The 22,504-nt window shown below is 44.7% G+C and overlaps 1 protein-coding gene across 4 annotated transcripts in view; it reads left to right on the top strand.

Moving 5' to 3' along the window:
• MAP3K9 (mitogen-activated protein kinase kinase kinase 9) overlaps window positions 1-22,504 on the top strand; it is a 79,803-nt gene that overhangs the window by 44,487 nt on the left and 12,812 nt on the right. For all 4 annotated transcript variants that reach the window (XM_027552300.1, XM_027552303.1, XM_027552301.1 and 1 more), the window contains exons 3-6: window positions 3,889-4,069; window positions 15,122-15,270; window positions 16,198-16,373; window positions 21,919-22,159. In XM_027552300.1, the coding sequence (XP_027408101.1) occupies window positions 3,889-4,069; window positions 15,122-15,270; window positions 16,198-16,373; window positions 21,919-22,159 (747 nt within the window). The remainder of the gene's footprint in view (window positions 1-3,888; window positions 4,070-15,121; window positions 15,271-16,197; window positions 16,374-21,918; window positions 22,160-22,504) is intronic.

The raw sequence follows: 22,504 nt of genomic DNA, 5'->3' as shown, positions 1-22,504 counted from the left end.
CATTAGTCATTAGGGAAATGCAAATCAAAACCACAGTGAGATACCACTTTACATCTAGTAGGATGACTATAATAAGAAAAAGGAAAAGGAAAATAGCAAGTATGGTGAGGATACAGAGAAATTAGAACCCTCATACATTGCTAATGGGAATGAAGAATGGTTCAGCTGCTGTGGAAAATAATTTGGTGCTTCCTCAGAAAGTCCAACAGAGAATTACCATATATCCTAATAATTCCACTCCTAGGTATACACCCCCCAAAATGGAAAACAGGCACTCAAACAAGTATATGTGCACATATATTTATAGCAGCAGATTCACAATAATCAATAGATGGAAACAGCCCAAATGTCTATCAGTGGACAAAAGGAGAAACAAATTATGGTATATACATATGATGGAATACTGTTCAGTCACAAAAAAGGATTAAAGTACTGGTGTGAGCTACAATGTGGGTGAACCTTGGAAACATTAGAAAGCAATTTAGTGGTTGCCAGAAGCTAGGAAGAGGGGAGAACGGGGATGATGTGTGATGATAATGCTCACTTGCTAAGTTGTGTCCAACTCTTTGTGGCCTCATGGACTGCAGCACACCAGGCTTCCCTGTCCTTCACCATCTCCTGGAGCTTGCTCAAACTCATGACCATTAAGTCAGTGATGCCATCCAACCATCTCATCCTCTGCTGCTCCCTTCTCCTCCTGCCCTCAATTTTTCCCAGCCTCAGGGTCTTTTCCAATGAGTTGACTCCTCATATCAGGTGGCCAAAGTACTGGAGCTTCAGCTTCAGCATCAGTCCTTCCAGTGAATATTCAGGGTTGATTTCCTCTAAGATTGACTGGTTTGATCTCCTTGCTGTCCAAGGGACTCTCAAGAGTCTTCTTCAGCACCACAGTTCAAAAGCATCACTTCTTCGGCACTCAGCCTTCTTTATGGTCCAACTCTTTACATCCATACATGACTACCGGAAAAACCATAGCTTGGACCATACAGACTTTGTTGGCAAAGTGGTGTCACTTTTTAATACACTGTCTGGGTTTGTCATATCTTTTCTTTCAAGGAGCAAGCATCTTTTAATTTCACAGCTACAGTCACCGTCTGCAGTGATTTTGGAGCCCAAGAAAATAAAGTGTGTCACTGTTTCCACTTTTTCTCCATCTATTTGCCATGAAGTAATGGGACCAGATGCCGTGATCTTAGTTTTTGAATGCTGAGTTTCAAGCCAGTTTTTTCACTCTCCTCTTTCACCCTCATCAAGAGGCTCTTTAGTGCCTCTTTGCTTTCTGCCATAAGGGTTGTGTCATCTGCATATCTGAGGTTCTTGATATTTCTCCTAGCAATCTTGATTCCAGCTTGTGCTTCATCCAGCCTGGCATTTCACATGATGTACTCTGCATATAATAGCTGTTTAATGGATATGGGGTTTCCTTTTGGGGGTGATGAAAATGTTTTGGTACTAGACAGAGGTGGTGGTTGTATAGCATTGCAAGCGTACTAAATGCTGCTGGATTGTTCAATTCAAAATGGTTAATTTTCTGTTATGTGGATTTCATCTCAGTTTTAAAAAACTACCAAAAAACGGCTTTCACAAATTTTGTTGCTTTGATTGTTAATAGTAATACATATTTGGTAGATACCAGTATTTCAGGATACTATTCTTGAGAACCATTGACTGCAACCATCTGCTAGAATTACTGACTACCAGGATTATAACCTCTCTCCTTTGCTGTGGGCAGGACCCCTAGGCCAGAGATTTCTAACTTCCATGCCTTCAGGGGCCCAACTTGTTAGAACAGATGCTTGAGGTCATCTGGGTGTAAGGCCGCAGAGAGTCATGGAGATTAGGTGGAGCTGGGCTGGACGGGCACTGTCTAAAGGCATTCCAGTTTACACAAACTGCCCTGGGCTGCCTCTTGCCTGTTTGCATCTTTTGACTATCCCTCTTAAGCCATCCAGAGACTAATATATTTAGAAAATCACCTTCAGTAGGCCATCCCATTTCTAAAAGTCAGTCTCCTGTCATAGCATCTAAACTTCTCTGCCTTCCTGTTCCAGCATAGGCTCTGAGAAAGCTCAGCTGGACTCATGAAGCACTGTGAAACCATAACGCTCCTCCCACTGCACCCCGTCCCAGCCACCTGTCCAATCCTGTCACCCCATTGGATCTGTAAGGGGAAGGGCTCTCCCAGAGTCTTCGATTTACAGGTGGCTCAGAGAAATGCTCGGTGACCAGTTACTGCCACTGGGGCGGGCATGGTGGCTTCTCTGGTGCCGCTTCCCCAGCAGTCTGAGTGCTTATTAGTCTGTTATCTCTCTACCCGCAGAGAAGGGGAGAGAGGCACAGAAGAATCTGGGAAGATTTTTGTGATTAGATGAGATAGAGACAGTTGTTTGTTTTAATCTCCCAAGCATTTCAAGGCTGGGACCCATTCAGGATGCTGGAAGCTTGGAGTGGGCGGGGGTGTGTCAGGGGTCAGGGGAGCAGGGGAGAGGGTATGGAGGAAAGAAACTTAGTCCATTAGATCCAGGGAGTGGCTGGAGCTGTTTTCTTTTGTGCTTCTATCCCTATAGCTGCTTGTCATCCCTCTTTGGGGCTTCCCTGGTAGCTCAGTGGTAAGGAATGCACCTGCCAAGCGGGAGACATGGGTTTGATCCCTGGGTCAGGAAGATCCCCTGGAGAAAAAATGGCAACCCACTCCAGCATTCTTGCCTGGGAAATTACATGGACAGAGGAACCTGGTGGGCTACGGTCCATGGGGTTGCAGAGAGTTGGACAAGATTTGGCAACTAAACAACAACAGTCTCTCTTTACTGCTGATTTTCTGGGACGCACACAGAACATAGAAAACTTTGATGCACATCTTTCATTGTGTAACAATTTAGTGGACGTGTGCTGGGCACGGTTTAGGGGGCAGGAAAAAAAAGTACAGTTGTATGACTTGAGGGATTGACATAGAAAACTTTGACCCACATCCTTTCATTGTGTAACAATTTAGTGGACGTGTGCTGGGCACGGTTTAGGGGGCAGGAAAAGAAAAGTACAGTTGTATGACTTGAGGGATTGACTTCAGCTAAAACCCACCCTCTTCTCCTGCTCTTCGCATTTAGACTTGAACGCCAGAGAGAATCTTCCCTCCTTCTCTGAAATCCTGTGCACAGAGCTCTGAACTCTAGGTGGTTCAGCATCTGGGCCTCAGAGGGGTGCTAACCCAGGGGCCCTGGGAACTGTTCCAGCTGTGGAAATGGAGGCTCGGCTTCCTCACATCCCAGGAGCTCAAATTTAGGGGAAAATCTCTGCCCAAAAGATATGCTTTCATAAGACTTTAAATAAAGTCACTTGCAGAGGCTCAGGGAAACTGTTCAGACACTGTCTGAAAACCTTAGAAGTCCAAAAAGCACCTCCACTCTTGATGGTGAAAGCCCAGGAGTGCCCTGGAAGAGACAGGAAGCCCGGGGAGCTTCTCCTCAGGAGAGTCAGCTGTGACCCCCTGCTCTTCTGTCCTGGGGTGTGAGGGGGCCCTACGGTGTCACGGTAACAGAGGAGGCTCTTGAGTCAGGCTGCCGGGGTTTCACTCCTGTCCTTATTAGTTGAGTAACCTTGGAAAATTTATTTAGTGGCACTGCAGTTTCCTCATCTTTAGAGTAGCCATGGCGATAGTATCTACCTCATAAGGTTGTTGTGAGGGTTGAAGATCATGCCTGCAATATACCTGGCACTAGAATGGATGCATCCGAGGTGTTTAAGGATGGTGGCTCCACCATCCACCCATGGTAGCCGCACGACGGAGCCTGCAGGAGGGGCCCAGAGGAAGGCAGGAGGGCTGTGTATTGCGTGGTTTCCTGTCATTAATGCAGACTCTCTGGTCTCTTCTATATTCCTTGCCTTGTCCAGTACTGATCCTCCAGAAGGTGGAGAATGGAGACCTGAGCAACAAGGTTCTGAAGATCACTGATTTCGGCCTGGCTCGGGAATGGCACCGAACCACCAAGATGAGCGCGGCCGGGACGTATGCCTGGATGGCCCCTGAAGTCATTCGTGCCTCCATGTTTTCCAAAGGCAGCGACGTGTGGAGGTAAGGTCCAGAGGTGAACAGTCAGCCTTCCCCACGTGTATTTTCACTGCACAGATGCCTCGGAGAATTGGTGCAGAATCCCAGGCACCCCCAAGAAGGTCTGGGTGACCTCTTTAGAGCAATTTATACTGAATTCCACACTGCTCAATGACAATTTCTAATGCCTCATCAACCAGAAGTCCCTCCAGTGCTGTGGCTGGTACCAGTTCTATGTAGGCTTCTTTGTGTTGGTGACTGATCCCTCAGAAAGACCAGGAGATTCTAGGGCAGTGTGTACTGACCTACAGGATGGTGGGGGACCCAGTCACTCCTGGAGACCTTCCCCACGGTCACCCTGGCTTCCTTAGCATCAGTGGCTGTTACTGATGCACTTGTTCTCACTGTAAGCTCTTCAGCTGGTGAGTATTGTTTGCGCTGTCTCTTTTTTCCGGGTGGGCTGGAAATTATCCTTTCCAGTTATCCAGTTAAGCTTTTAGTTAAGGATCTGTCTTGTCCATTGAGCATTGATAAAGAAATGGGAAGATGGGTCTCAAGCATGTGCCCAGAACTGCAGAGTCAAAGATTAGACCAACCATCCCTCTAGTTAATGTCAGCCCAAAAGGTCACAAAGACACAGAGCTAAAAATCTTGTTCCCACTAATGGGAGGATGAGCATCTGCAGAGTCTAAGCATCATTATGGCTGTGAGACAGTAGCATCACCTTGGTATACAAAAGAAAAGACTTTAGATCATCTTTAGATCTGTAAGTCCTTTAAAGGACTTATAGATCATCATTATATTTTGTCTATGAAGTTGTTGCTTCTCACTGTGTTGTAAAGTGAGCTTGTATGTGTGTGTATTTTAAATAACAGCTTTTTTTTTAATATAAATTTATTTATTTTAACTGGAGGTTAATTACTTTACAATATTGTATTGGTTTTGCCATACATCAACATGAATCCGCCACAGGTATACACGTGTTCCCCATCCTGAACCCCCCTCCCTCCACCCCTCTGGGTTGTCCCAGTGCACCAGCCCCAAGCATCCAGTATCATGCATCGAATCTGGACTGGCGATTTGTTTCCTATATGATATTATACATGTTTCAATGCCATTCTCCCAAATTTTATTGAGATATTATTCACATACCATAAGGTGTATCTTTTAAAATATATTTAAGTCAGTTGTTTTTTTGGGTGAATTTACATTGTTTTACACTAATCATCATTATTACTAGTTTCCGAAAGCTGCTTTAACAAATTACCAAAAACCTGATGGCTTAAAACAGTAGAAATTTTTAGTCTAGAGGCCAGAAGTCTGAAATTGGTGTCAGTCGAATCGTACTCTCTCCAGAGACTATAGGGCAGATTCTGTTCCAAATAAGGATTCTAGGTATTAGGACTTGGATGTACCTTTTCAGGGCCACCATTCAACCCATGACAAGCAGAATATTTTTCATCACTTAAAAAAGCCCTCAATACCTATTAGCAGTCATTCCCCACTATCTCCTATCCCTACCCTTACTCTCTGGAAACCACTAATTCACTTTCTGTTTCGATGGATTTGCCTGTTTTGGACATTTCGTATAAATGGAATCACATGGTAAGGGGTCTTCTGTGTCTGACTTCCTTCATTTGCATGTTTTCAGGATTCATATATGTTGTAGCATGTGTCAGAACTTCGTTTTTTTTATGGTTGAATAATATCCCATTGTATGGATATACCACAATTTGTTTATTCCTTCATTAGTTGGACTTTTTGGTGGTTTCACTTTTTGTCTAATGTAAATAATGCTGCTACAGACATTTGTGTGAACATATGTTTTCAGTTCTCTTGGGTACATACCTAAGAGAGAAATTGTCTGAGTCGTATGGTAATTCTTTATTTAACTTTTTTGGGAAGTGCCAAACAATTTTTTTGTTTACCATGGCTTACCGTTAGCAACACACGAGTGTTCCAATTTCTCTATATCATCTCGACACTGGTTCTTTTTTTATTGCAGCCATTTTAGTGGATGTAAAGCGGTATCTCATTGTGGTTTTAATTTGTATTCCCTAATTAATGATCTTGAGCATCTTTTCATGTGCTTATTGGTCATTTGTATATCTTCTCTGAATAAATGTGTTCAAATCCTTTACCAGTTTTAAAATTGAGGTATATTGAGTCCTTCCATTTTTATGTTGAAAGAGTTCTTTATATATTCTACATACAAGAACCTTATCGGGTACATGGTTTGCAAATATTTTCTCCCATTCTGTGCATTTTCTTTTCACTTTCTTGATGTTATCCTTTGAAACACAAGCATTTTTAAAGTTTGGTGTCCAGTTTATCAGCTGCTTTTCGATTGGTTGTGCTTTTCGGTGTCCTGTCCAAGAAACCAAGTCATAAAGTTTTATACCTTTGTTTTCTTCTAAGAGTTTTATAATTTTAGCTCTTAACGTATAGGTCTTTGTTCCATTTTGACTTAACTTCTGTATGTGGTGTGAGGTGGGGGTATAATTTCATTATTTTTCTTGTGGCTATCTAGTTGTCCCAGCACCACTTGTTGACAGGACTGTTTTTTTCTTATTAAATTGTCTTGACATCCGTGTCGAAAAGCAGTTCACCACAATGTAAGAGTTCATTTCTGGACTCTCACTTCTACTCCATTGATCTATGTGTCTACCATTATGCCAATGTCACCTGGTTTTTAAGTACTATAGCTTTGTAGTAAGTTTTGAAATTAGGAAGTGTGAGTCTTCCAATTTTCTTCTTTTTCAAGATTATTTTGGCTATTTGGATCTCTTCAATTTCCACATGAATTTTAGGATCTTTCTGTCCATTTCTGAAAAGTAGGCAGCTAGAATTTTGTAAGGATTGTGTTAAATCTTTAGACCACCTTGGGGAGTATTGCCTTCTAAGTAATACTAGGTCTTCCAATCCATGAATATGGGATATCTTTCTATTTATTTAGACCTTCTTTAATTTCTTTCAATGATGCTTTACAGCTTCTGAATATTGAATCTTATTTCCATGCACATTAATTACAGGGTGAAGTAGCTATTGTGAAGAAAATATTTGACCAGATCTCATTAGGTTAAGCTATATCCTGATATTCAACTGTTTTTGACCTACAAAAACAGCAATTTCATACACTTCAACTTAACACTTTCATTGCTTGACTGTTGGCTAATTAGATTAGTTGATGTATTAAGCTAATTGGCTGTTACAAAGAGACCTACCAATGAAAGAAATGTGTTTCTTTTTCAAGGAGTAGTCCAGCCTGTCCAAACTGGTGGGACAGCTGTGCCCCTTGAGATTGTTTAGGAACTCAGATTCTTTCAGGATCCCTCAGCATGTTGTTCTCATCCGAACAGTTACATCTGAGTGACAGTTACTTCTGCAGAAGTATTGTATTTATAGCCCACAGAAAAGGAGAAAGAGAGCTTATCCAGGGGAAGCAGCTTGTCTTTAATTTGAAGATGACTCCAAAAGTAGGTATTCTTATTTCCACTTTACAGATGAGATAACTGAGGCTTAGATGATTGAACTCAGTTGCCTGGGTTCACCCAGGTGATAGAGGTAAAGCTGTGATTTGAACTAGATATGTGTCTCTTGAAAATCTGTGCTTGCAGCCACTTCACCATCTGTGTACTCTTAATCCTGCACTTTGGGCCCCCTCTTCCAGGGGGATTGGCCCATGGCCCATGATGCCTGAGACCTAGTAGGATGTCCCAAGAGGGCCAAAGCATGTCTAGGAACTCAGGACAAAGCTGGTTTCCAAACTCACTTATAATGCATTACTCCTTCAAGAAATGTTTATTTAAAAATTACTTACTCTGTGTTATGACCAAGCAAGTGTGCTCGCTTCCTGCTGCATAATGGAAAGACCTAACACCAAGACTTTTGCAGAGAGAAAAAGTTTTTATTGTAGGGCAGCCAAGCAGGAAGCAGTGCTCAGATCTGTCTCCCTAATCAATTGATCCAATACTTTGGCCACCTGAGGTGAAGAGGCACGTCATTGGAAAAGACCTTGATGCTATAGGAAAGATGGAGGGCAGGAGGAAAAGGGGATGACAGAAGATGTGATGGTTGGATGGCATCACCAACTCAATGGACATCAATCTGAGCAAACTCCAGGAGACGGTAAAGGACAGGGAAGCCTGGTGTACTGCAGTCCATGGGGTCACAAAGAGTAGGACATGACTTAGTGACTAAACAACAAAAATCAATCAGCTGTTGGGTGAGATATTTATGTGGAAGTAGGGAATAAGAGGGGAAGGGACTAGGAAATGATTGGTGGAAAGTGATTTTGAGTTTCTGGAGTTCTCTGCACAGTCTTGACTGCTCTTCATGCCTGTGCAAATTCAGGGGGCTTCCCTACATTACGTGAGGTGGATTTTCAGCTTGTAATGTGTGAAGTTCATTATCTAAGTTCACTACTGGTTGTCCTAGTCCCTCAATGTGCCTTGAAGGAGGCTCTCAGCAGGTTGTTTTCTGTATCTGTGGTTTCCCTGGTTTTCTGCAAAACAAGCTTGATATCCTCCAGGTATCATTTTATTCCTATCTCGTTTCTACCTTATGGGCCTTGAGTGCGAGAGGTAATGGTATGGTTTCAGTGTCAGATGCTGGGCTGAGCCTGAGTCCAGCCACCTTCCCTTGCGCTCTCCTACCTTGCCTTCACTCTGCTGAACTCATCCAGGGCCTTGGGCCTCTGCAGTTGCCAGGTGCCCAGGGCCAGCAGAGTGTGTCTCACTGTTCTTCAAGGATAGTTCTCTGGACCTCTTCCAGGCTGTGATGGGGCGTAGGATGAGAATGGCCCAGACTCCCTCAAGAAGACATTCTTACCCTCTGATGGTGCTGTGCAGGGAGGGCAGTGGTGATAGTCGGAGGGCATCCTCCCATGGTGACTCCTTGCCTGTGGTGTGTAGGATGAGGTGGGGGCATTTTGTTAATTATTTTAAGTTTTTTAAATGACAGAAGGAAAACATGTTCACTGCAGGAAAAAAAATTAGAAAATATGGATAAACAAAAGAGAAAAAGAAAGAAAAGAAGAAAATCACCCACAGTGCACTTCTAAAGATAATCTATGATGACATTTTGGTGTATTTATTCCTGTTCTCATGATCACCCACCCGTCCCTTAAAATGGGATCATTTCTGTTTTGTGAGCTAACTTTTTGACTGTAATGCAGCATGAACATATTGCCATTTTTTTTTGTATTTATCCTTTTTTACATGAATGCTCATGCTTATTGTAAAAAAATGGTTTTGTGTATTTTTTATGATTCTTGCTCTTTGTTTTTTTCTAATATTTATTTTTAAGTAACTTATTTATTTGGCTGTGCCAGGTCTTAGTTGTCATACACGGGATCTTTGGTTTGGGGCATGTGGGATCTATGTGGAATCTTTAGTTGCAGCATGCGGGATCTAGTTCCCTAGCCAGGGATTGAACCTGGGTCGCCTGCATTTGGAGCACGGAGTCTTAGCCACTGGACCACCAGGGAAGTCCCCATATTGCCATGTTAATAAGTATTTATTATGTCAATAAATATATTAATGTGTATATTTGTAAATAAATTAGTAAATATGTTGTCATTTTGAATGAGGGTCTGGTTAACAATAAGAAGAGCAATTGTATGCTACCTCCCAGTTTGCAAAGTGCATTCACGTATGGTACCTCAGTTGTCTTTGCCAAGATTATTGAACGGTCAGTGTGGTTCCTGCAACGCGGGGTCCCAGCTGATGACCAAGTGCAGGAGCCCATTCAAGGGAACACCGTCTCCTTTTAGAGAGTGGACCCCTGAGCTGACAGTCTTAAAGTCCATGCAGGTTAATAAGAAAAACAGCCCTGGCCCAGGACAGGTGCAGAATTGCTGACCTTCGGTTCGGAAGGTGTTCACTCTCAGCCTTTCCTTCACCCCTTCCCCACATCCAGCATTACCAGTGGAAAGGATTACTGCACCTCTGAAGGTGGTTAATGATTGACACAGGGTGCATTCCCGAGGGTTTGAGGTTGGGCTCTGAGGACTCTTGGGAAATTACTGGCAGCCCTGTGAGAGCTGGCAGTTCTCTCAGCGGAAGGGATGCTGAAGCAGAGTTCTAGCTAGCTGGTACCGGGAGGCCACTTGTAAATGGTCTTGAACAGACTTCTTGACCTTCTCTTATCCCTGGGAGGGCAAGAAAATAGGCTAAACCCAAGGTAAATCATGTGTACCTCTCCCCAGGGGCTCAGATCCACTTAATGGGTGTTTCTCCAGTCCCCCTTTTGGACTCTAGTCCTGCCAAGGAATACCAAACCTTCATTTATATCACCCACTTTCTGTTATAAAAATACAGAGGAACATTGGCAGAGGAACACTTTGGTTAATTCATCCCCAGAAGGGCTCCTTCCCTGAATGCTAGTGCCCCTCCAGACCCTTTCTCATTTCAGGCCCTTTCCGTGGAGAAGCACGCAGCATTTTCCAGCAATAGGTGGCAGTTTCAGGATGCAGGGTAGTTATTGTTATTTGTTCCTTGCAACTCTTCTGTGAGGTGTTGGGATTGCCAGTTCTGTTACACGGTTGAGGAAACAGGTTTGGAGAGGTGAACTTGCTTTCTCAAGGTCACACGGCTGTAAGTGGTAAAGCAGGCATTTGACTTAAGTCTAAGTCTTTCTTGAGCAGCACTTCTCCCACTTTTCCTCGTTGTGGAGCCCTTCAGATGGAGTGGAAAGCCCATGAACAAAGGACCAAGACAGGTGAGAGCAGAGCTGCCCTTGTGGAAGCTGGAGGGGAGGGTCCGTGGCTCCTCCCGCTTCCAGGTGGCCTGAGACATCACCCTGGAGTAGAACTCAGTGTAAAAACCAGAGCAGGCGGGACTCGAGGACACAGACAGGATACTTTTGGATCTTTGGATACGTTTGGATCTTTGAAAACACCCTGTTTTTCCAGGTTGTTAGGGTTGGGATATCGATTGTCTTTGGCTATATGGAAGAAAGGGGTTTGGGGAACATTGAGTTTTCATTCCTCAGGCTAGGAGTAGGCAGTAGTGCCAGGAACACACACGGGAATGACTCTAGCATGGAATCTAGGTAGCAGTGCCTAGAACTTGTAGGGGTCCCTGGGTGGGTGCTGCCCAGCGTGGCTGCTGTCTGGATAAGTCACCTGAGAGGTTTGGCCGGAAGTGCCCTGGTGCAGTTCCTGATGATATTTGGGGCTGACTCTGCAGCACCTGGTGCAGCCTGCGGGACAGTCTGGCTGTGCCCTCGCTCCTACATCCACGCATCAGCTCATTCACTATGTGAGGGTGTAGGCGTACCGGAGCCTGGGCAAGGCCCTGAGAATGCAAAGGTTACGAACAAGTTGTCCCTGCCCTTTAGGAGACCACAGGCTGGTAAACAAACAACTGAAGGGCTGAGTAACACGTCGGGGTGTCAGGGAAGGCTTCCTGAAGCGTCCAATTGTTCCCATCAGTCTCAGACTAAAATCCAACTTCCTGTCAGGACAAGACAAGACCTGTAACTACCAGTCTACTAGGCTATTTTTCCCCCCCCGTCAAAATACATGAAAAAAATGTATAGTATCTGGAGGGCTCACTGGGAGAAAGCCATTGTCCAAGGAGACTGGCCAGTCCACTCTGAGGGTCCCTCTGTAGAGACCCCTGGGATGCCCTGGCACAGAAGTTGCTTTCCTTTGGAGCCATGCCAGGCCACTTGGAGCCCTTTGACGGCAAGTCCACACCCTTTTTTATGCTGATCCCTGACCTTTCTACCTCCCTTAGCAAAGTTTTGCTCAGGGTTTAGCTGCCCCCTGACTCTGTCCTGGTCTGATGTAGGTGACCTTCCTTTGCGCCCTCATAGTATTTCTGTTGTGACGTCTCTCTCTGTATTCTAAGCACTGTTTTTTTTCTGTTCCTTTCTCTGATTTCTTTGTGGATAAGATCTGTGTATTTTTATCCTATATCCTAGTGCTTGGCATTGAGTTTGATGCATAGTAGATGTTTAAAATGAATGAATAAATGGTGGTGCATTTGAATCAGATCTTGAAAGATAATTAGCAGAGTTTATCAAGCAGAAAAATGGTAGAAGGGCAGTCTAGGGAGAAAGAATTGAGAATTGGTCGAGGTCCACTATGACTTACTCTATATACGCCCTTAATAGATGTGGCTAAAACTTAACTTTTCTCATCTGAAAAATGATCATATTTATCTTGCAGGTTTGTTGTAGGGATTCAAGATGACACTTGTAAATGTCTTAGCATGCTGTATGTACAAGGTACCATGGTCAAATAGTTACTGGGTTTATTATTCTTTTTAAAATTAATATGTCTTCTTGTTGGTCGATGAGTATTACCGATGAGTATTACTGAAAAATTGAGGTTTGTGTTGCAAATATAAGGAAAGACCCTCTTCAACTGCTCATGGCCTTGTGGTTTCTGTTCCTGAGTTATTCCTGGAAGGATTAAACACTACATGAGTTTGCCTGGTTGTGATTGTGAATTCATAGGATAATTATTCCACTAAACTCTATATTCCTGGTTCTCTAACTCCAAGGACAAATGAAAAGAAATTCTTCATGTGCACTTAGAAGGTAGGGAGGGAACTTGAAGCCTGCCCCGCTCCACCACTGCAGTCCGCCCTTGTGAAACTTGCCCCTTTGAATTAGGCAGAGTTCACTGTTATGGATGCACTCGCGCTGGTCACGGGCAAGAATCTACTCAGCCTAATGGGCACTGCAAGAAATCTTTCGCAGGAACAAAATCTGTTTATTTCTGGTGGTCATCTCTCTGCTTTTCTAAAGCTAAACAAACAATGTATCTGTTGCCATATAATCCAGCAGTCCCACTTCTGGGCATCAGATCAGATCAGATCAGATCAGTCGCTCAGTCGCGTCCAACTCTTTGCGACCCCGTGAATCGCAGCACGCCAGGCCTCCCTGTCCATCACCAACTCCCGGAGTTCACTGAGACTCACGTCCATTGAGTCGGTGATGCCACCCAGCCATCTCATCCTCTGTCGTCCCCTTCTCCTCCTGCCCCCAATCCCTCCCAGCATCAGAGTCTTTTCCAATGAGTCAACTCTTCGCATGAGGTGACTTTCCTTCCAAAGAAATCATTCCTTCCAAAGAACACCCAGAGCTGATCTCCTTCAGAATGGATTGGTTGGATCTCCTTGCAGTCCAAGGGACTCTCAAGAGTCTTCTTGAACACCACAGTTCAAAAGCATGAATTCTTCGGCGCTCAGCCTTCTTCACAGTCCACCTCTCACATCCATACATGACCACAGGAAAGACCATAGCGTTGACTAGATGAACCTTTGTTGGCAAAGTAATGTCTCTGCTTTTGAATAGGCTTCTGGGCATATACCCAGACAAAACTGTAATTTGAAAAGATACATGCACCCCTATGTTCTAAGCAGCACTGTTTACAATAGCCATGGAAACAACCCACATGCCCATCAAGAGATGACTGGTTTAAGAAGATGTGTGTGGTATACGTATTCAATGGACTATTACCTGGCCATTAAAAGGAATGAAGTAGTGCCATCTGCAGCAACATGGATGGACCTGGAGATTATCACACGCAGTGAAGTAAGTCAGAGAGAGAAAGACAAATACTATGTATGTCACTTATACGTGGAGTCTAAAATATGACACAAATGAACATATCTACGAAATGAAAACAGACTCGCAGATGTAGAAAACAGATGTGTAGTTGCCAAAGGGGAGGCGAGTTTTGGATTAGCATTGCAAGCCATTGTATATAGGATGGATAAACAACAAGGTCGTATTCTATGGGCTTTCCAGGTGGCTCAGTATTATAGAATCGGCTTGCCAGTGCAAGAGACATAGGTTCGATCCCTGGGTTGGGAAGATTCCCCTGGAGAGGAAATGGCAACCCACTCCAGTATTCTTGCCTGGAAAATCCCATGGACAGAGGAGCCTGGTGGGCTGCAGTCCATGAGGTCAAGTTGGACATGACCTGGTAACTGAGCACACACAGGCACGGTATAGCACAGGAAAATATATTCAATATCCTGTGATAAACCATAGTGGAAACCAAATGAAAAAGTATACATGTGGGGGGTGTGTGTGTGTATATTATTAAAAAGCAAATACTTTGCCAACAAAGGTCCGTCTAGTCAGAGCTATGGTTTTTCCAGTGGTCATGTATGGGTGTGATAGTTGGACTATAAAGAAAGCTGAGCACCGAAGAATTGATGCTTTTGAACTGTGGTGTTGGAGAAGACTCTTGAGAGTTCCTTGGACTGCAAGGAGATCCAACCAGTCCATCCTAAAGGAGATCAGCCCTTGGTGTTCACTGGAAGGACTGATGTTGAAGCTGAAACTCCAATCCTTTGGCCACCTGATGGGAAGAGGTGACTCATTTGAAAAGACCCTGATGCTGGGAAAGATTGAGGGCAGGCAGAGAAGGGGACGACAGAGGATGAGACGGTTGGATGGCATCACCGACTCAATGGAGATGAGTTTGAGTAAACTCCGGGGGTTGGTGATGGACAGGGAGGCCTGTCGTGCTGCAGTCCATGGGGTCACAAAGAGCTGGACACGACTGAGCGACTGAATGGAACTGAATCACTTTGCTATACAGTAGGAATTAAATACAACATTGTAAATCAACTATACTTACATACAATTTAAAAGAAAATAATATATCTGGTGATTAAAGCTAAAGTTTTCTTAAAGCAGAAAAAAATATATTCCTGGGAGCCTTCCTCTTCATCCAGTTTATTACATTCACAATAGCAACCACAGAATAGCTGTGGCCCTTGAGCAATGATTTAAACAATAGAGCATTCATTTCATGATAGCCTTGTCCAACTGCTCATGTCCTTCGCACTTCACAGATGAGGAATTTGAAGAATAAGACTTTGAAACCGAGTATGATTGACTCCAGAGTTTTTGCTTATAGCCAGTAGGGCTTTTTGCTTATAGCCAGTAGGGCTTGGCCTCCCTTTTATATTACGGCAGTATGTCTGTTCTGTTAGTCTCCCTACATGTTAGAGAAGATGTGGGATGCTCGTCAAAGCCTCATTAGCTATTTCAATGAAGTTACAGCTGTGGTTCATTGTGTGACTTCTGTCTTCTTCCTCTCCCTAGCTATGGGGTGCTGCTTTGGGAGCTCCTGACTGGTGAGGTGCCCTTCCGGGGAATCGATGGCTTAGCAGTTGCTTATGGAGTGGCCATGAACAAGCTTGCCCTTCCCATTCCTTCTACATGCCCGGAACCTTTTGCCAAACTCATGGAAGGTGAGTGACCCCTGGCTGGAACAAAACTGGAGACTGTTTGACCTTTCTGTCAGCACTGGGTAGACTGTGGCCAGTTCTGCATGACCAGTAACTGGAAGAGGAGGTGAAGTAGGAGTCACTCCAGGAGGAATCCTAAAGATGGTTACAAGAGTTAGCTCAAGATGATATCAGCACCCTGCTGCACTGGAGTCACCCCCGTCCCTTCTGTCCATCTAGTGACCGTAGAGCTTAACTTAGAAACTAAAGGCTGTTATGCAGTGCTTCGGTATATTAGTTAATGCAAAATAAGAATAGTAGCTTTTATTTCAAGACCTCAGTGTCTTATGTGTAGAAATGAAGAAGATCTAAGAAGAGAAAAATTCTAAAAGTCGTCTAGTTAGGCCCTATGATTTTTATCACTGAGAAACCCTAAGCTGAGAAAGGTTAAATGGATAGGTAGCCCCCCCATTAGTTAGGGACTGAGCTGAGAGAAGATAGAATTCACTTTTTCTGGGCCCCCTGCTTGTGCTTTTCATCTCATCAGCACATCAAGGAGGGGGACGGTAGCTCATTTATTTATGGGAAATTGAGGCCCAAAGTGTAACTACCCATTGTCACGCCTGGAATCATGTATTATGCTAACTTGATAAACTGTGGTTGTTGTACTTTACGCAAGAAAACTCTTTGGACTTGCCTTTCTTCTGCTAAATGAGTAGAACAGAGTGGGTGCAGAGTTGCTGTGTTGTGTTTCCAGTTTCACTCCTGATGACTGTAATGCTGGGCAGCTTGCTTTACCTCCTGAGCCCTGTTGGGAGTTCCCTCAATGCCAGTTTCTCTGTTTCTGGAAGAAGAAATAAGAGGTGGTTTTCTGTCAGATGTCACGTGACATCCTAAGTCTTCCGTCTGCCTCTGTCCATTCATGCTTCCTGACTCGTGTGCTCCATGCAGATTGCTGGAATCCCGACCCCCATTCACGCCCATCTTTCACGAGTATCCTGGACCAGCTAACTACCATAGAGGAGTCTGGTTTCTTTGAAATGCCCAAGGACTCCTTCCACTGCCTGCAGGATGACTGGAAACACGAGATTCAGGAGATGTTTGACCAACTCAGGGCCAAAGAAAAGGTAAGAAAGAGAAGCAGAAGGCATGTGTTGACTCAGTGGACCTTCTCCACTGGAGCCTCTGAGCAAGACTGTGATGCGGCCACCTTCCTGCTTGGTTTGTGATATCGAAGCAGCTTTTTCCTTCCTGGCTTTATGTGGAGCGTTCTCCAGGACTCAGGTGTGACCTCACATGATAAGAGAGTTTTTCTCTCTTTTGGGGATGTGGTAGGAATAAATGGACGAGGGCATGGCAACCCGCTCCAGTATTCTTGCCTGGAGAATCCCATGGACAGAGGAGCCTGGTGGGTTACAGTCCACAGGGTCACAAAGAGTTGGACATGACTGAAGCAACTGACCGAGCATGCACTCACAGGAATAAGTAAGGGAAGTCATGAGCCCAAAGCTGTCCTTGCAGAGTATCTACTTCACTGTCCAAACTGGAGGAGGAGCACCACTGGGCAAGTACCAACAGGATGTCTCAGTCTGGCGGCTGGACAGATTACGAGAAGGTTCTAGAAAGGTGTCTTGGTTCTGCAATGGACTCGTCAAAGGGGGTTAACAGGATATAGGGATACTTGAACGCTGAGAACAGTTATCAGAGCATCCTCCCAGTGTCTTTGGGGATCAGGATCAGAAACAGCACATGGGCTAAAAATACCACGAGTCTCAAATTATTTGTCATGTTTCATGTTTTTATGGAAAGGGCTCAAAGGCTGAACCAACTGAGGAGTTCAGAGACTCATAGCCCATTAGAGATCTGCCTTTTTGTTTTGGTGACCGTTCTCTGAATGGCCCCGTTTTATGCCGTAGTGTCTAGCTAACAGTCAGGGTCCACACGGAGGAAGCTAATCCAAATCAAAGCAGTTATGTTGCTTGTTCCTCAGGACCTGCAGCTCAGGGCACGAGGGATGTCCAAGGTAGACTTGGTTAATTTCTTCTTTCCCGTCTCACTCCCCACTGTGGAAATTCGGAAAGCAATATAATAGTAGTGTCTAAAATTGTCTTTATGGCTTCCCAGTTCTTTCACTTGCAAGGTCTGAAGAGACCTTTTCATCCGTTTTATCCAGGAGTTTTATGGCCTCTGCTACAGCATGTAGGGCAGGTGTTATTAACTTTTGCATCTCAGAGCTGAAGATCAGTATCTATCTAAAGCCATACAACTAGTAAGTGAGGAGGCAGAATCTTGAACCAGGGCCTTCTGGTTCCAAAACCATCTCTTCTTTCCAATATCATCATTGTTCCCTAAACAAATAACTTAAAAATCATTTCCAAAGCCGATCTGAAGATGTAAATGTTTTGCTGCAATGTAGCAATCCTAGCGGAGAAGGCAATGGCACCCCACTCCAGTACTCTTGCCTGGAAAATCCCATGGACGGAGGAGCCTGGTAGGCGGCAGTCCATGGGGTCGCTAAGAGTCGGGCACGACTGAGTGACTTCCCTTTCACTTTTCACTTTCATGCATTGGAGAAGGAAATGGCAACCCACTCCAGTACTCTTGCCTGGAAAATCCCATGGATGGAGGAGCCTGGTAGGCGGCAGTCCATGGGGTCGCTAAGAGTCGGGCACGACTGAGTGACTTCCCTTTCACTTTTCACTTTCATGCATTGGAGAAGGAAATGGCAACCCACTCCAGTGTTCTTGCCTGGAGAATCCCAGGGACAGCAGAGCCTGGTGGGCTGCCATCTATGGGGTCGCACAGAGTCGGGCACGACTGAGGTGACTTAGCAGCAGCAGCAATCCTAAGCCTGGTTTTGTTGTTTAGTCGTGTCTGACTCTGTGTTTAGTTGTGTCTGACTCTGTGGTCCCATGGACTGTAGCCCACCAGGCTCCTCTAATTCTGTCTATGGAATTTCCTGTCTGTGGAATTTCCCAGTCAAGAACACTGGAGTGGATTGCCATTTTCTTCTTCAGGGTGTCTTCACAGATCAGGGATCAAACTCATGTCTCCTGCATTGGCAGGTGGATTCTTTACCACTGAGCCACCAGGGTACTATTTGGCAAGTCAAGGAGCATTCTGCAGGGGGATGCAATGAGCTTGTGACAATTCTTTAGCTGGGAGAGGGGGTGGATCCTCACTGACCATTGAGCAGAATGATTAAAAGAGACTGTTCCAATTACTAATTATATTCCAACTAGAAGAACCCCAGAGTTCCTGACCTTTTTTGAATCATTAACTCCTGTTTTGTTTTGTTTTGTTTTTTAATTTTTTTTTTATTGAAGTGTAGTTGAATTATGGGCTATCCTGGTGGCTCAGTGGTAAAGAATCCACCTGCCAATGCAGGAGACTCAGGTTCGATCCCTGGGTTGGGCAGATCCCCTGGAGAAGGGACTGGCAACCCACTCCAGTATTCTTGCCTGGAGAATTCCATGGACAGAGGAGCCTGGCGGGCTAGAGTCCGTGGGGTCACAAAAGAATCAGACACAACTTGGTGACTGAACTACAAAAACAAATTGAATTACAGTGTTGCATTTGTTACTGCTGTACAGCAAAGTGATGCAAGTATACATGTGTGTATATATATGTATGTTTATATTCTTTTTCATATTTTTTCCACTATGGTTTATCACAGGATATTGAATATAGTTCTATGATTATTTCTTTTGATTGATGACACTATAAGGGTACCAACCAGTAAGAAAAATGCAAGCTGGATTTTGTCAGAAAGTAGATACTAGGAAAAGTCAAACCAGTTCTCATAGTAGCTAACACGTGTAGAGCATGGGCTATATGCCATGCTCTAAGTAATTTATATGAATTCTTACATAATCTTGCATAAAAAGCTAGTAATTGTTTTAGGTAATACAACCCTGTGATGTTGGTGCTGTTACCTCTGTATTAAATGCGATGCTCATTTTAACTTGCCCAAGGCCACAGATTCAACCACTCTGTTTTGGAGTCCTTGCCTTGAGTGTGGATGGCCTCTCCATTATAAGTCTTGGAGTTCAACAAGTGAGGGTAAAGATAGATGATGAGCTTTCTCTCTGGAGAGATTCCTCTTAAATCATTGTATGTGAAAGATGTGATTTATATAGTACGGAGTTGATGCCCAAATAGGTGTTTCATAAGAAGGGGATTTACCTTGTTGGAGGGGTTCCAGGTATATGGTGCCATAGGCCAGTACTCCATAAATGTCCTGGTTTCCCATGTAATTCACTCTTCAGGTTAGCTCAACCTGCTGCTCCCTTGTATGTGAGGATGGATTGGTTTCTGGACTGGGGTTCGAATTCCCTTAAAGGAAGGAGTTTAGACCCAAGCCATTCCTTAGACAAAAGCATGTAGGAGAGAGGAAGGCTGAGAGTAGCTTGAACTAATTTTAGCTTTCCCATTTAGCAGCAAAATAACCAACCAAGAATAATTTTTCTGAATCTTCTACGTGTTTTTATTCTGACGGTGAAAACAAGAAAGCCAAGGGTTTGGAGGACACACAGCAGTCAATCTGTTCATCAAATAAGAAGTTCAAGCTCATTTCTCAGGCACTTGTGATGAATCCATAGTACCATAAAGAAGGGTTGCGTTTATAACATTGTCTTCTCCTCTCCTCATTTCTTTCGTTCATTCATTGACTCAATAGTTAATCAGCAACTACTGAGAATCTACCCTGTACCAGCCAACCTTCAAAGTGCTCACCCTCGTCTCATTTCTATTCTTTTTATCACTTCAACGGTCATTAGCAGGTATTCTTGCGAACAGAAGGCAAATTGAATGAAACACTCCTTTCATCAGAATATTTTATTCCCATTTTGCCTCTGTTCTGTCTTCTGTTTTCTGCCTGCTGCTCTGCTTCCCCAGTATGTGACATACTTTTTTTCTAGCCCTGGGTTCCATTTCTATATTTTTATCTAGAGCAGAATGACTTCTTAGAGTGGAGCATTTCATTGAGAATTTTAAGTTCCAATCACAGGAGTGTTGCTCTGACTGCTTTATTGGGGGGAAAAAAAGTCTCCCCTTTCTAGACCTGGTTCTCTCAGGTTGTTGACATGAAAGCTTCTGAAGTTTTAACGCTCTGCTCCAACCCCATTTCAATCCTGAAAGTAAAAGTGTTTGTTGCTCAGTGATGTCTGACTCTTTGCATCCCCGTGGACTGTAGCCCACCAGACTCCTCTGTCTGTGAAATTCTTCAGGCAAGAATACTGGAGTGAGTTGCCATCCCTTCTCCAGGAGATCTTCCTGACCCAGGAATTGAACCTGCATCTCTTGTGTCTCCTGCATTGGCAGGTGGGGTTCTTTACCAGTTGAGCCACAGCCTTTTTTCACTTCATCATGGGCCTATAGTAACCAGTATTAATAGTTTAGAATCTATAAAGTTGTTTACAGATGCTTTATTCTTTTTCCTGGGTTCTCTCCTATTTCCTGATGCTGTAATCTCCCACCTCTTCCTAGGAACTCCATGCTGAGTTCATTTATAAATTCACGCAGAAGGACAAAGGGAAGGCAAGGAAGAGGTTCTGCCCCCCCAGTGTGGTGGTGTTTCTAGAGCAAGTGCCTGGCAAAGACTTCAGGAAATGTTCTTGCTTCTCTTTGCTGGGCTGTCTCCATCCCTCTAGAGCACATGGCTGCCCTTTAAGATAAGATGAAAGCTTCAACCACATGCCTCAGTGGACTCACTCACCAGGTGAACCAAGATTTAGATGACATGCCTCACGAACCTTTTGAACAGCCACCCTGGGAATGTATTTATTTTTATTTGCACATTAGATGATCCCTAGAGTGTGACTCATTTATAGCTGGCTCATTTTTAAGCTAGATTACCGTAAGTTGGCCCTGGTTTTTAAAAAAATTCCTTTATGTAACAGAAAAAAAAAAATCAAAATAGAACCGAGACTATGAAAGTTAAGTACATGATTATGATTATATGATCATCACCATATGATTATATTTTCTACCTAAACTTTGTTGTTTTTCCTGGTCACAGATAATTTTAATCAATCAGTCAAGATGTTGTTATTTACTCCCTAAGTCGTGTCCAACTTGTTGTGACCCCATGGATGCAACATGCCGGACTTCCCTCTCCTTAACTATCTCCTGGAGTTTGCTCAAACTCATATCCATTGAGTCAGTGATGCCATCCAACCATCTCATCCTCTGTCGCCCCCTTCTCCTCCTGCCTTCAATCTTTCCCAGCATCAGGGTCTTTTCCATGCGTCAGCTCTTTGCATCAGGTGGCCAAAGTATTGGAGCTTCAGCTTCAGCATCAGTCCTTCCAATCACTATTCAGGGTTGATCTCCTTTAGGTTTGACTGGTTTGATCTCCTTGCAGTCCAAGGGACTCTCAAGAGTCTTCTCCAGCACCAGGAACTCTCAGCCCCCTTCTGCAGGGCTTGGCCTGTGACTACCCTAGCTGTGTACTCAGAATGTCTCTTCTGAGCCTGTCTTCCCTTACCATTTGGGTGGTCAGGTGTTCATTTGCCAACTAGCTATCCAGCACCCCCATCTCCTCCAGAGAGTGAAGTGTGGGGCATTAGAGGAGAGCTGTCCAGGTTGCCGTGAGCACTGCTGTCCCAGGGGTGAGCCCCCTCACTGCCCCAGGGGTGCCCCTTCTCTCTGACGGTTCTACCCGCCCGGCAGGAGCTACGCACCTGGGAGGAGGAGCTGACGCGGGCCGCGCTCCAGCAGAAGAACCAGGAGGAGCTGCTGCGGCGCCGGGAGCAGGAGCTGGCGGAGCGGGAGATCGACATTCTTGAACGAGAGCTCAACATCATCATCCACCAGTTATGCCAGGAGAAGCCCCGGGTCAAGAAGCGCAAGGGCAAGTTCAGGAAGAGCCGGCTGAAGCTCAAGGATGGAAATCGCATTAGCCTCCCTTCTGGTTGGTACCCGGGAGACCTGGGGGAGGGCTTCCCAGGTGAGGCTAGTGGTAAAGAACCTGCCTGCCAATGCAGGAGACGTAAGACCAGCGAGTTCGATCCCTGGGTCAGGAAGATCCCTTGGAGGAGGGCATGGCAACCCACTCCAGTATTCTCGCCTGGAGAATCCCCATAGACAAAGGAGCCTGGTGGGCTACAGCTCATGGGGCCACAAAGAGTTGGATACGACTGAAGCGACTGAGCACGCATGACCTGGGCGAAGCATGAGTGAGCCGAGGGGCTCGTGCGGCAGGGGGTCTGTGGGAACCAGGGACTGGGCTCAGAAACGTGAGACCCCGGGTTCCTTA

This window comes from Bos indicus x Bos taurus, chromosome 10, assembly GCF_003369695.1.
Source record: "Bos indicus x Bos taurus breed Angus x Brahman F1 hybrid chromosome 10, Bos_hybrid_MaternalHap_v2.0, whole genome shotgun sequence".
NCBI classification, from domain to species: Eukaryota; Metazoa; Chordata; class Mammalia; order Artiodactyla; family Bovidae; genus Bos; species Bos indicus x Bos taurus.
The sequence above is the reverse complement of the archived record's forward strand: the minus strand, read 5'-3'. Positions and strand labels throughout refer to the sequence as shown.